Below are 14,009 nucleotides of genomic sequence, written 5' to 3'. Positions count from 1 at the left end.
GAAGCCACTGCTCTAAGCTGTGGACTTAGCACGGGATATCAGGATTATGGGTTCTGTATGTTTTTGGATATGATCAATATTTGCACTCTTGCCCAGTTTAAGAGAAAGCAATTCCAACCAGAGATTATGGGACTTCCCCAAAGTAACTGACCTTAGATGCTGCCTTGCACCTACAATCTCACTTTGCACCCACAGGTCCCCATTGGGCACCTAATCCTTGGGAATGCCTGTACTGATGGGGGGCTAGGGCTGCAATTTGGGGGGTTTCTTTTCCTCTTGCCCTTACTTTGAACTCTGTTCCCATCAGTTAATCATTAACTGCCCCCCAAAGAGCCTGTGACTCTAAAGATTTATCTTTTCACTGCCTGGTTAATCAGTCACGCTGGGCAAGGGGCTGTCTGCCTCCAGAGGAAGCCCCTTAGTTGAGTGTGGAAAGACTAAGGATTTGGGATGCTCCAGGCCTGGCGAGCATTGTGCTCCAGAGCTGGCCCCTCCACGGGGGGCTGGCAACAGCTGAGTTTCGACAGTGGTGCTTTCCGACTCAGGGGCACTGGGGAGCTGACTAGGGCACTGCTAGTGCTGAGGCTATGTGCCTGGCCCCCACTGGTCACTCATGGGCTGGCGGTGAGCAGGGACCCCAGGGCCTGATCTCAGGACATCCCCACTCTACACACACACACACACACACACACACACACACACACACACACACCCCTAGGTTCTGAGTCCCTATTCTTGTCACCTCAGCTTCAGGCCTGGTGCCAGCGACTCCTGGGTGCCCGACTCTCTCGCTTGCTTCTCAGAGCCTCCTTCTATGGCCAGTTTGTGGCTGGCGAGACCCCAGCAGAAGTGAAATCTTGTGTCCAGCAGCTTCAGACCCTAGGTCTCCGGCCCCTGCTGGCAGTGCCCACGGAGGAGGAGCCCGACTCGGCTGTTAAAACTGAGTGAGTAGTGCCCAGGGCTCTGGGGAGGAGAGGGAGCATGGCAGGAAAAGTATTAGGGGGCCCCAGGCCCTGACAGCTACTGGCTGGGCAGCGAGGCCTGGTATGAGGGGAACCTCAGAGCGATGCTGAAGTGCGTGGACCTTTCACGGGACCTTGCGGAGACCCCAGCAGGAGAGATCCTCATGCAGCTGAAGGTGACAGCGCTGGCCAGCACGCGCCTCTGTGTAAGGGACAGATGGGCAGGAGTGGGGGAGAGTGTGGCGACCCTCAAAATGATTAACATCCCCCCTTACCACCCTACTTGACACTCCATTCCAGAAGGAGCTAACATCATGGATCAAAAGGCCTGGGGCGTCCAAAGAGCTGAGCTCAGAGAGGCTGGCAGAAGCGATGAACTCGGGGAAGGTAAAAACCTCAGGCTGGGGGAGAGAAATAGTTTGGTGGAGAAATGTGAGGGGCTCAGAGTCCCTTAAACTTGGCTTGGTGGGCATGGAGGTGGGATGTTAATGTATTGAACTGCGGCTACTCTAGTCATTAGAATAATCGAGATCAAGGTGACTTGGAGTGGACACAGGTCATGCAAGGGTTCAAGAAGAGGGACTGGGGCTCCGAAAAGGAATGTCCCTGGTCATCCTGTCCTGACAGAAGAAAGTGTGTCACTGTCATTCATTGTCCTACTGGCTGACTCAAGGATGTCAGTGTGGGCTGGTTGACTGAAATGAACATCAAACCAGTAGACTTTGGGTTCATGCATTGTTTATTAGTATTTTTTCTTATTTCTTTTGTTTGGGGACCACACTCAGGGGTGCTCTGAAGTTGACTCCTGACTCTGCACTCAGGGATCACTCCTGGAGGGGCTTAGGGGTTGAGCCCAGGTCAGCAGCATGCAGGAAAAGTATCCTTCCCTCTGTACTACCATCTTCTTGGCTCCCCTTAGTCCTTTTCATCCATCTTTTTCTTTCTTTCTTTCTTTCTTTCTTTCTTTCTTTCTTTCTTTCTTTCTTTCTTTCTTTCTTTCTTTCTTTCTTTCTTTCTTTCTTTCTTTCTTTCTTTCTTTCTTTCTTTCTTTTCTTTCTTTCTTCTTTCTTTTTCTTTCTTTCTTTTTCTTTCTTTCTTTCTTTTTCTTTCTTTCTTTCTTTTTCTTTCTTTCTTTCTTTTTCTTTCTTTCTTTCTTTTTCTTTCTTTCTTTAGTTCTTTCTTTCTTTCTTTCTTTCTTTCTTTCTTTCTTTCCCTTCCTTCCTTTCTTTCTTTTTCTTTCTTTCTTTCTTTCCCTTCCTTCCTTTCTTCCTTTCCCTTCCTTCCTTTCTTTTCCTTCCTTCCTTCCTTCCTACTTCCTTCCTTCCTTCCTTCCTTCCTACTTCCTTCCTTCCTTCCATTCCTTGCTTCCTTTCTTCCTCTTTTCTATTTTGGGCCACACTCAGTGATGCTTAGGAGTTACTTCTGGTTCTGTGCTCAGAAATTGCTCCTGGTAGACTTGGGGGGTCGGATGTCAGGAATTGAACCTGGGTTCATCCTCAATCTGCATGTGCAAGAAAACATCCTACCATTGTGCTATCATTCTGGCCACATAGCTTCTAACATTGAGCTCAGAATTTGCTCCAGTTCTCAGGGGACTATATAGGATGCTGAGGATGGAACCCAGGTCAGCCATATGCCAGGCAAGCACCCTACGCACTGTTCTATCTCTCTAGCCCCCTGTGGTGCCTTATTTAATTCCAGGTAATATGTGTATACATTGCACTGGGAAAATGAAATATATCTTGGATAAGCATTATCAAGAAGGCACATCTGAGCTCTGCAAATTGCTCTGGAGATATAACATAGCCCCAGCTCACAGTGCTCCTTCATCAGGCCTTCCCCCCTGAGAACAACTGGGCAGCATCACTTCTTGTGGGTTCATTTGTTTGTAGTGCTAAGGGTCAAATCTAGTGCCCTGGACAAGACAATGACTTTATCCCCAGGTAGTTGATCCCAGACTGTCAGCGACAATGCTGGATGCTCTTCAAAGCCGCAGCCACATTCTGCTTCTTACTCCTCCACTGGGCCCTAATTTTAAGGTCCACGTAGGTGTCTCTGTGTGTACCTCATCTCGAATCCCTTGCTTCAAATTGCTGCTACTGGGAGGGACATCCTGTCAGAGTTGCCATTGTCCCTAAACAATAAGGGGCCAGAGAGAAAGTATAGCAGGTAGAGTGCTGGACTTGCACATTACACTACCAACCAGGTTGGATCCCTGATGCCCCATATGGTCCCCCTGAGCATGGCCAGGAGTGATCCCTGAGCACAAAACTAGGAGTAGGCCCTAAGCATTGCCAAGTGTGGCCCCCACAAAACAAAAACAAAAAACAATGCTGTGAAGATCATGTGGAATTTTTTTTCTTATTTTGTTGCTTTTGTTTTGGGACATACCCAGTGGTCCTCAGGAATCACTCCTGACCATGCTCAGGGGTTTAAACCTGGGCAGGCAACATGCAAGACAAGTGCCCTACCCACTTACCTATCTTGATTCTTTTTTTTTTTTTTTTTTTTTGGTTTTTGGGTCACACCTGGTAGCGCTCAGGGGTTACTCCTGGCTCTATCTATGTTCAGAAATCGCTCCTGGCAGGCTCGGGGGACCATATGGGATGCCGAGATTCGAACCACCATCCTTCTGCATGCAAAGCAAACACCTTACCTCTATGCATCTTTCCAGCCCCACCACTGTGCTATCTTACCAACGAGATATTTCACTTTGACCTCTGATGCTTTCTTTTCATTTTGATTTTTTTTCCTTTTTTGTGGAGGAGGCTTCCCAAGTAGTTGTCAGGAAGCCTGGGACCATTTGAGTGTTTTTCAGCCAATCAGACCAGTGGTTGAATATGAAGGCATAAAGATGAGGTGTTTCTCAGGACCTGGGGAACTGGGGACCACTACAGCCATCTTAATTGTACTGGAAATCTTCTAGGACTTGGTGATGAAGAGGGTCAGGTATGATATGCTGGAGACTGAACCCAGTGCCTTGCATGTGTCTATACTATTTCCCCAGACCCTTTTCATTTTTGATTTTTAAGTGTAATTTCATTTAACTAATTAATATTTTTTAATTTTGTGGCCACACTCAGCAATACTCAGGGATTACTTCTGGCTCTGCACTCAGAAATTACTCCTGGTGGGCGTAGGGACCATATGGGATGCCGGTGATGTGCCAGGTCAGCTACATACAAAGCAAATGCCCAACCTGCTGTCCCATCTCTCCAGCCCCTTAAGTATAATGTTCGAGACTGGAAAGATGCTCCATGGACCAAGCTCATGCTTTGTTCAGGAGGCCAAGGTACTGCATGCTTCTTTAGTACAGCTGGGAATAATCCCTAAACTCCAAGTTAGAAGTATCCCCCAAGCACCACCAGGAGTGACCCAAAAACAAAATTTGCAATTAAAAAAAATGTGCCATAGGGCCTGGAGAGATAACACAGCAGTGTTTGCCTTGAAAGCAGCCAATCCAGGACCTAAGGTGGTTGGTTCGAATCCCGGTGTCCCATATGGTCCCCCTTGCCTGCCAGGAGCTATTTCTGAGCAGACAACCAGGAGTAACCCCTGAGCACCGCTGGGTGTGACCCAAAAAAAAAAGTGCCATAGAACATGTGGAAGCAGGACAGAATGTTTCAAAAGATCAGCTTTATTTATTTATACCCTGAAGTGCTCAGGGTTTAGTCTTGATGAGAGGGGAATATCTTGAGAAAGAACAATAATATTGGGGACTGGGGATCGAATCTGGGTCATCTGGGTGCAAGGCCTGCGTTCTAACCACTGTGCTATCACTCTGGCCCTGACTTTGTTACCTCAGTTTCCCCACCTGTGAGGCAGAGATATTATAGTGGTGCAAGTAGTGATGACATGGATGGGGACTCTACCAGCAGCTGACACCCCACAGCTCTCCTAAAAATGCCCCAAGCCAGAAGGAGAAAGTTCTTCAGTGGAGGAAAAGTGGCCCAGGACCTCCCTGCTTTAGCTGGGACACAGCTGAGCTCAATCAGCCTGTGCAGAAGAGGTTCACCAAGAGGGGCCTCCTGGCTTCCATCTCCTCCTGTTGGAAAGACCAGAAGTCAAGTCCTTAGTTCTCATTCTTCAACTCCCCAGCGGGGGTCACCCCCCCCCACACCCCATCACGTTCAGTCCATGACTCCCCATAGCAATTGAGATAATGGGGCCAGAGAGGTAGGTTTATTTTTGTTTTGTTTTGTTTTTTGTTTTTGTTTTCTGAGTCACACCCAGCGGTACTCAGGGGTTCTGTCTGGCTCTACACTCAGAAATCGCTCCTGACAGGCTCAGGGGACCATATGGGATGCCGGGATTCAAACCACCATCCTTCTTACTGGAAGACAAACGCCCTACCTCCATGTTATCTCTCCAGCCCGGAGAGGTAGTTCTTATAGGACACCAGCATCACATAGGATCCCTCAGCACCACCCCTGCTTGATCCCCAAATAGAAATAAAAAAACAAACAAAAATAAGACAACCAATGAGAGGGCCCAGAATGATATAATACAGCAGGGAAGATACTTGTCTTGCACATGCCTGACCTGGGTTCAATGCCCAGCATCCCACATGGTCCTCTGAGCACCTCAAGGAAGCACAGAGCCGGGAGTAAGCCCTGAGCACAGCTGAGTGTGGCCTCAAAACAAAAACAAGGACTGTATACTAGGAGTCATCTTCCAGGCCTCCACTAAGTGTTTGTGGAACATCTGCAGGTCTGGGGTGGAGGAGACTGAGCAGGACTGACTGGCAGATGCCCAGCGAATGCCTGCCCTCAGCACTAACTGCTCCTTAGAACAAAACCTAAAGCTGTTGCAGCACAACTCAAGTGACTATCAACATCCCAGGGAAAAAAGGCTGAGGAGGGCTGAGGAGAGTCGAGAAATGCCACCGAGAGAAGTCAGGGAGACCCTCACGGAGGAGGCAATCCGGAACAAAGTCTTGGAAGAGTGTCAGAAAAGGAACGATACAGGGGCAGAGAGTGATTTAGATGGAATTAGGGTCCTAAACTGGCCTGGCCTTGGTCCCTTCAGAGATTAGCAGGAAGGCCCTTGTGGCTGGAGGTGAGAGCTGAGCCTTCAGGCGAGACCTCAGAGGTTGAATGGTGACTTGTGGTATTTTATGAAGAAAAGGAAGTTCCTGGAGGGTCCATTTAAGTTCCAGTGAGAGCTGGCTCTGGCTCAAGTGCTCCAATATGTTCATTCCTCTTTACTACACTCAGAGCTTCCATCTCTGGAAAGGACGATGGAGCTTGGACTAACAACAACAATCCCTTGTCATGGGATTGTTATAAATCATGGGTTTATAGTCATGGATCATTATAAAGAGGAAATCGAGAAGGTCGCCCCTTAATAAACCAGCCCATTGAATGTGGGGGTACGTAGGTCCAGGCACATCTCACCTATGAACTCTGCTGGGTCTATGCTCTTCCTTCATTTTACAGAGGAGGCAGTGGAGGCCCAGAAAGGTTGTCTGACTTGCTGAAGGCGAGGACTATCACCCAGACTCTAGGCTCAGGACATCCTCGTGACCCCCACGTGACCCCCCAGTAACTGCCTGGTGGCGGTCACACTCCCCAACCTTCCTGCTTCCGGCTAAAGGGCAGCTAAAGGAGTTCAAAGATTCTGCAGAGGGTTGGAGTGGTAGTGTAGTGGTAGGGCACTTGCCTTGCACGCGGCTGACCCAGGACGGACCTCAGTTCGATCCCCGGTGTCCCATATAGTCCCCCAAGTCAGGGGTGATTTCTGAACTCATAGCCAGGAGTAACCCCTGAACGTCACCAGGTGTGGCCCAAACCCCCCACCCCAAAGACTCTGCAGTGCCTGAGCCTCATGGAGGTGCCTCCTGTTGCCCTCCAGGAACTCCAGGTTTCCTGCCTCAATTCTGAACAAAACCGATACCTGCAGGCCACTCTGGGCCGACTGCACCAAGTGGCACAGGTAAGTCCCTGCTGGGACCCCCAGGAAGTACCTCTCCCTACTCTCCCTCTCCTAGCAGGTCTGGGGGGGCCCTGACATGCCCTCTCCCTTTCCCTCTCCCAGCGGGCCCGAGACCAACGCGTTAGGCTGCTGGTGGACGCCGAGTACACTTCACTCAACCCCGCACTCACGAGGCTGGTGGACGCCCTGGCACTGCGCTGGAACCACCCTGGGGAGGCCGGGCCCTGGGTGTGGAACACCTACCAGGCCTATCTGAAGGTGCCGAGGAGACTGGGTGGGATGGGGGACTGGCTCTGGGTTTTCACCTCACTCCAGTTGTCCGGCAGGACACGCCTGAGCGCCTGCAGCAGGCCGCAGAGGCGGCGGAGCAGGCAGGCCTGACTTTCGGGGTGAAGCTGGTGCGAGGCGCCTACCTGGAGCAGGAACGAGCTGGGGCCCGGGAACGAGGGGCCGAAGACCCCACTCAGCCCAACTACGAGGCCACCTGCCAGAGGTAGGGTAGAGAGGTTTCCTGAGTGCTCGTGACCTGACCCCAAAGTGAGGGGCATAGGTGTGTCCACCTAGCGCCCTCTCCCTGGCCTGAGATACCCCAAGACACCGCCAGTGAAGAGCAGCCTCTACCTGGGGCTCTCAGTGACCTTCTGTCCCCCCTTCCCAGTCTCTTCCCCACCTGCTGCAGCCAGATATCTGGGAGGCCCCATCCCTCTCCACTCCAAATCTTAGGCCTCCTGCTGAGCCTTCAGATGCCCGGTCCCTGATGCTTGCCCTGCTCCCTCCTTTGCTCCTCACTCAGTGCCTTCCACTGTACTCCCTTCCCACTGCTGAGACACTCCCCCGTCCCTCCTCTGCTCTCCTCACTGCTTTCTCAAGGCTCCTCATATTTTGTCTCAGACAGGGACCTGAGCCATAGCACAATGGGTCGGGCTTTTGCCTTGCATGCAGCTGACCCGGATTCAATCCCTGGCATCCCATATGGTCCCTTGAGCCTGCCAAGAGTAATTTCTGGGCTCAGATCCAGGAGAAACCCCTGAGCACCGCCAGGTGTGGCCCCAAACCAACCAACCAAACAACAACAAAACTAGAACAGGGGCCAGAGCTATAGCACAGTGGTAGGGCATTTGCCTTGCACATGGCTGACCCAGAACAGACCTGGGTTCGATCTCTGGCATCCCATATGGTCCTCCAAGCCAGAAGTGATTTCTGAATTCATAGCCAGGAGTAATCCCTGAGCATCATCGGGTGTGGCCCCAAAACCAAAAAATACATACATACATACATACATACATACATACATACATACATACATACATAAACAGAACATCCCAGGCCTACTCCTACCCAGATTTAGTCTCCTTAGCACTTTGCAGCCAAGGTCCCCAATCATCGCCCCCTCAATCACTGTCTCTCCCACCGGAACTTGGACCCCCAAGAACTGGTGTTTATCATTTGTCTGACTGCAGAATCTCATGCTTACCTACTATCCCAGGTTTGAGCCGGGGCAGAAAGACTCTAAAGTCAGTATTTGTTGTTGTTGTTGCTGTTGTTTTTTTGTTTGGGGGCCACACCTAGCAGTGCTCAAGTACTATTTGTGGTTCTGCACTTGTGGCAGGCTCGGGGGACCACATGGGATTCCCCAGGGATCAAACCTGGGTCCACAGCATTCAAGGCGAGCACCCTACCCGCTATGCTATAGCTCTGATTCTACTATGGATTTGTCTTTCCAGACATTTCCACACATACCCCCTTTCATATCAGGCTCCTTTGTGATCCACAGGTTTTTAGGGTTCAGCTATTCTATGCCTTGACCCAGAACTTCCTCTTTGTGGAGCAGCCACCAACAAACAAACCTTGGGAGTTTCCACTTTAGGGCTCTTGGAAATGAGGCTGCTCTGAGCATGCAGCATGTATTTTTGCAGAAATAGATATATTTTCCATGTTCTGGAAAGTCTGTTCTCTGGGAGCAGAATCGCTGGGTCAGATATGAGTCCCTGCTTGCAGGGTAGGCTATGAGATGTTTCCCGGAGCAGCTGCCCTTTCCATCACACCAGCACGGGATGAGCGTAATGTTCCCTGCACAGCACCATCGAGGTTTGCATCTAATTCTGGAAAACACAATAGATTCAAGTGATTCAACAATTGAGACAACACATGATGAATTCCCTAATTCATCCACAATAATTGCCTTATTTCCCCAGACAACCCTCGCCCATGGACTTCCCTGCCCAGCATTTCTTTTGATTTTCTTTTTTTTCTTACTTATATATTTTTTGTTTGGCTTTTGGGCCACACAGCGGCACTCAGGGGTTATTCCTGGTTCTGTGCTCAGAAATTATTCCTGGTGGGCTCTAGGGACAATGTAGGATGTCTGGGATCAAACCCCGGTCAGCCGCTTGCAAAGCAAACACGCTACCTGCTGGGGTATTTATTACACTGGATCTCCTTCCTTCCTTCCTTCCTTCCTTCCTTCCTTCCTTCCTTCCTTCCTTCCTTCCTTCCTTCCTTCCTTCCTTCCTTCCTTCCTTCCTTCCTTCCTTCCTTCCTTCCTTCTTCCTTCCTTCCTTCTTTTTTTGGAGTTTTTTTTTGGCCATACCCGGTGACGCTCATGGTTACTCCTGGCTATCTTTAGAAATCGCTCCTAGCTTGGGGGACCATATGGGACGCTGGGGGATTTAACTGTGGTCGGTCTGTACTAGGCTAGTGAGTGCAAGGCAGACGCTCTATGCCTTGCACCACCGCTCCAGCCCCCCTTCCTTCTTTTATTTTTTCATTTTTTTCTTCTTTTCTTTTTTCCTTCCTTTCTTCATTCCCTTTTCCTTCCCTATTTCCTTCCTTCCTTTGTTCCTTTCTTTCTTTTTGTATTTTTTTCCCTTTGGGGACCACACCAGTTGTGCTCAAGGCTGCCTCCTGCCTGACTGCCTGCAGGGCAGAGGGGACCAGGCTTTTGCCAAGTCAGTTTTGTTTTGTTCTGTTTTGGGTCACATTCTGCTATGCTAGGGGGTTACTCCTAGCTCTGTGCTCAGGGATCATTCCCGATGGAGCTCAGGAGATTATATGGGGTGCAGGGGAACCCAGGTCAGCCAGCCACATATAAGGCTCTACCGACCGACTGACTCTGACCAACGACAGATTTTCATGACTGTGACCAGAAAATTTTCTTGTTCACTTTCACTACAATGGGGGTGGGGGAGAGGTCTGAGTTCAATTCCAGCACTCCTAGGAGTGAACCCCTTCCCCCACCAAGGCACCACCAAGCCAGGAATAACTCCTGTATACCACTGAGTGTGGCCAACTAACTAACAAAATCTCTTTTTAACCACTGGGTGGTGCCCTGTGCTCTGAGTCCTCAGTCAGTCGGTGCCCCCACTTTTCTCTACAATGGTACGTAGCATTGCACCCAGGTCTCATGCAGACAAGGCAGCCCATCAGTTCCCTGATGGTGGGAACAGGCAGAGCTGCTCAGAATTCTGTGGACGGTGCTGCTGTGGGGCACAGAGCAAATCCTTTGCATGAGGGGCCCTTGAGCCTCCTATCTCCCAGCAGCAACCCCCAACAGGTTAACACCCTAGTACCAGACCAGGGAAGAGGCACAGAGAAGAGCACCTGAAGGCTGGTGCTGGTGGAAGGTGTGGGGCCCATGTCAACTTCCTAGGATGGGCCCCCATCACTATGGCCTGACCCTACTAGAAGCTGCTGGTCTTCTCTCAGTTACAGCCGATGCCTGGAGCTGATGCTGAGCCATGTGGCCCGCCGTGGCCCCCTGTGTCATTTAATGGTGGCTTCCCACAATGAAGAGTCCGTGCACCAGGCGACGAAGCGGTACGAGGCAGGGTGCAGGGGACCAGCCTGGGAAGGCCCCTCTCCTCCTCATGTGCATGCCAGGGATGGGCAAAGAGGGATGGTGTGAAAAGGGTGGGAATAGGTGAGGCCAGTAGGTCCCTAGGGGCCTTCGATCTAGAGATGAAGGAGGTCCCAGAAACAAGGCTTGGGGAACCTGAGGGTTCTGGGAAGGGATTAGTCCTCACAGGGCCACAATCAATGGATTCAGAGCAGTGGAGATAATGCAGCATAGATGGCAGAGCAATGGAGATGCCTCAGTATAGAAGGTAAAATTTCCAGAGCTGGAGCAGCCACTGTCTAGTGTGCAGTGGCTGATGTCAGCTCCACGTTCAGCCTCTGAGAGCACTGATGGGTGGCCTTCTCTGCAGCATGTGGGAGCTGGGGATTCCTGCAGATGGGCCAGTCTGTTTTGGACAACTTCTGGGAATGTGTGACCACGTCTCCCTGGCACTGGGTATGTGACTGTACATGCCCTACCCTGTCCTCGCTGGGGTCTGCCCTCTCTCCTCCCAGCCTCACCACTTCTCTCCTTCCCAAGCAATGCCCAGTGTGCCCAAGGCCTGAAGGCTGAAGACTCAAGGGCTCCAATGCCCACAGTTGCTGTTGTGGGGGAAAATGCCTTCAGGTGCTGCAAGCACAGCACTTCCAGTAGTGCCCTAGGGAGTGGGGCGGTGCTCGGGTTGCACCCCTGAGTCGCACACATGCAAGGCAGGTGCGCTGTTCCTTGAGCCACATCTGGGCTGCTGCAGACTATCTGGTCTTTGTTGCCTCCTCAGGGCCTGAAACCAATAACTCAGGGTTTGTTTCTTCCAGGAGCTAAGGGGCACATATTTGCTTCACCTTAAATTCACTGATGCCAGTTTCTTAAGCCCCACCCCCAAATTTGAGTGCAAATATCTTTTATTCTTTCTTTTTGAGTGCAAATGTTTAAGATGAATCCATGGCTACAGCCTCCCCACCAGTTGCTGTTTCTTCCCAGTTCTGCTTTAGGTCAAGGCTGTTGCTTATGAGTGGAGGGTGGGATGTGGGGTGGGGGAAGAGCTCTGGTTAACACTTCCTCAGTGGAGTGGAATAGGGGGTTTCAGTTTGACTGGGTGGAAAGGGCTCCTTGATAATTTTTTTATTTGTTTATTTGGGGGGCTACACCTAGTGACACTCAGGGGTTACTTCTGGCTATGTGCTCAGAAATCCCTCCTGGTATGGGGGACCATATGGAACACCGGGGGATCAAATTGCGCTCCATCCTAGGCTAGCGCGTGCAAGGCAGACACCTTATGCACTGTGCCACCACTCTGACCCCAAACTTGATAACTTTTTATTTGAGGTTTAGAGCCATACCTGGAAGTATTTGGAGCTGATTCCTGGCTCTGCACTCAGGGGTCACTCCTGACAGGGTTCAGGAAACCATATGGGGCTCTGGGATAAAACTTGGGTTGGCCTTGTGCTAGGCCTGTGCCTACCCGTGTGCTGTCTCCCTAGCCCTGGAGTTTTGTTTTTGTTTTTGGGTCACACCCAGCAGCGCTCAGGGGTCACTCCTGGCTCTGCACTCAGAAGTCGCTCCTGGCAAGCTTGGGGGACCATATGGGATGCCGGGAATCAAACTGGTCTGTCCCAGGTTGACTGCATGTAAGGCAAATGTCTTAATTGCTGTGCGATCTCTCTGGCCCCACTGGAGAATTTTTGGATTTTGGGACACACTCGGTGATGCCTAGGGGTTACTCCTGGATATGTGCTCAGAAATCTCTCCTGACTTGGGGGACCATATGAGAACCAGGGGGTCGAACCAAGGTCTGTCCTGGGTCAGCTGCATGCAAGATATATGCCCTACCACTGTGCTATCACCCCTGGTCCCCTGGAGAAGTTTTGTCCAGCTCACCTAGTCTGCCAGGTTCTGGAAAATGGACTCTGTTCTAGATGGATCTGCGGGAGCTTCGCCCCCATCCATAAGCCCAGCCCCTGCCAAATCTCCCCACAGGACAAGCCGGCTACTCTGTGTATAAGTCCATACCCTATGGCTCCCTGGAGGAGGTGATCCCCTACCTTATCCGGAGGGCACAGGAGAATCGGGGTGTGCTGCAAGGTGCTCGCAGGGAACAAGAGCTGCTGAGCCAAGAACTTCGGAGGAGGCTGCTTGGGGGTGCCTAAAGGAATCCTCTTAGTACCCACCCTGGGGTTATGGGGTCAATAAAAACTCTCAGCAGATTGTGTCCTGCCCTGAATCCACCTCCTTGGGGGAGAGTCTGCCTGGACCTGTCAGCCCAGCTCGGGGGCTCTGCAGCTTGAAAGATCTTTGGATGAAGCTAGATCATAGCCAAACATTGGTAAAGCATAAATGAGGTCTCCCCAGGCCTTGGCCCTGCCAGCCTGTCTGCAGTCCAGTGGGTCCCAGATGAAGATTGGATACAGAACCTCTAAAATGAAGGGCTGAGCCCAGGCCATAGATCCCAGGAGACACAGAAGTAGAGTCAAACCATTTACTTAAGAAGCATTCATTGGGGCTGGAGTGGTGGTGCAGCGGTAGGGCATTTGCCTTGCACACGGCTGACCTAGGATGGACCAAGGTTCGATCCCCAGTGTCCTATGGTTCCCCAACTCAGGAGTGATTTCTGAGCACATAGCCAGGAGTAACCCCTGAGCGTCACTGGATGTGGCCCAAAAACAAACACACAAACAAAAAAGAAGCATTTATTATAATTTCTTTTCTTTTTTTTTTTTTTTTGGTTTTTGGGCCACACCCGTTTGATGCTCAGGGGTTACTCCTGGCTATGTGCTCAGAAATTGCCCCTGGCTTGGGGGGACCATATGGGACGCCAGGGGATCGAACCTCGGTCCTTCCTTGGCTAGCGCTTGCAAGGCAGACACCTTACCTCCAGCGCCACCTACCCGGCCCCTATAATTTCTTCTTTTGGGAGGGCCACACCCAGTGTTGCTCAGGGATCACTCCTGGTGGTGCCTGGGCAATCATCTGGGATGCTAAGCATCGAACCTAAGATGCTAGAACATCTCACTCTGACCCTACTGGGGCCCCTTCTGAGCTAGGCTTTGAGGGGAACAAAACCAAAGACAGGATAGTGACAGAAACACGTCTCTGGGCCCGGAGAGATAGCACAGCGGCATTTGCCTTGCAAGCAGCCGATCCAGGACCAAAGATGGTTGGTTCGAATCCCGGTGTCCCATATGGTCCCCCGTGCCTGCCAGGAGCTATTTCTGAGCAGACAGCCAGGAGTAACCCCTGAGCACTGCCGGGTGTGGCCCAAAAACCAAAAAAAGAAACAG

General features: G+C 51.0%; 1 protein-coding gene across 1 annotated transcript; it reads left to right on the top strand.

Annotated features, from left to right (window-relative positions):
• Positions 1-369: 369 nt before the first annotated feature.
• PRODH2 (proline dehydrogenase 2) lies at positions 370-12,936 on the top strand. The gene is made up of 10 exons (XM_049786614.1): positions 370-624; positions 748-944; positions 1,036-1,168; positions 1,263-1,349; positions 6,816-6,896; positions 6,999-7,154; positions 7,223-7,389; positions 10,602-10,712; positions 11,102-11,187; positions 12,709-12,936. Exons 1-10 carry the CDS (start codon positions 451-453, stop codon positions 12,876-12,878), a joined length of 1,362 nt encoding a protein of 453 aa, XP_049642571.1. The 5' UTR covers positions 370-450; the 3' UTR covers positions 12,879-12,936.
• Positions 12,937-14,009: the final 1,073 nt, after the last annotated feature.

This window comes from Suncus etruscus, chromosome 14 (assembly GCF_024139225.1).
Source record: "Suncus etruscus isolate mSunEtr1 chromosome 14, mSunEtr1.pri.cur, whole genome shotgun sequence".
Classification (NCBI taxonomy): Eukaryota; Metazoa; Chordata; class Mammalia; order Eulipotyphla; family Soricidae; genus Suncus; species Suncus etruscus.
This window is presented reverse-complemented; position numbering and strand designations above follow the sequence as displayed.

Coding starts and splice junctions, on each gene's coding strand:
- PRODH2 (XM_049786614.1), top strand. CDS start 451: ATGCTCCAGGCCTGGCGAGCATTGTGCTCCAGAGCTGGCCCCTCCACG. Junction 1,169..1,262: donor TGGCCAGCACGCGCCTCTGT/GTAAGGGACAGA, acceptor ACTCCATTCCAG/AAGGAGCTAACATCATGGAT. Junction 1,350..6,815: donor AAGCGATGAACTCGGGGAAG/GTAAAAACCTCA, acceptor GTTGCCCTCCAG/GAACTCCAGGTTTCCTGCCT.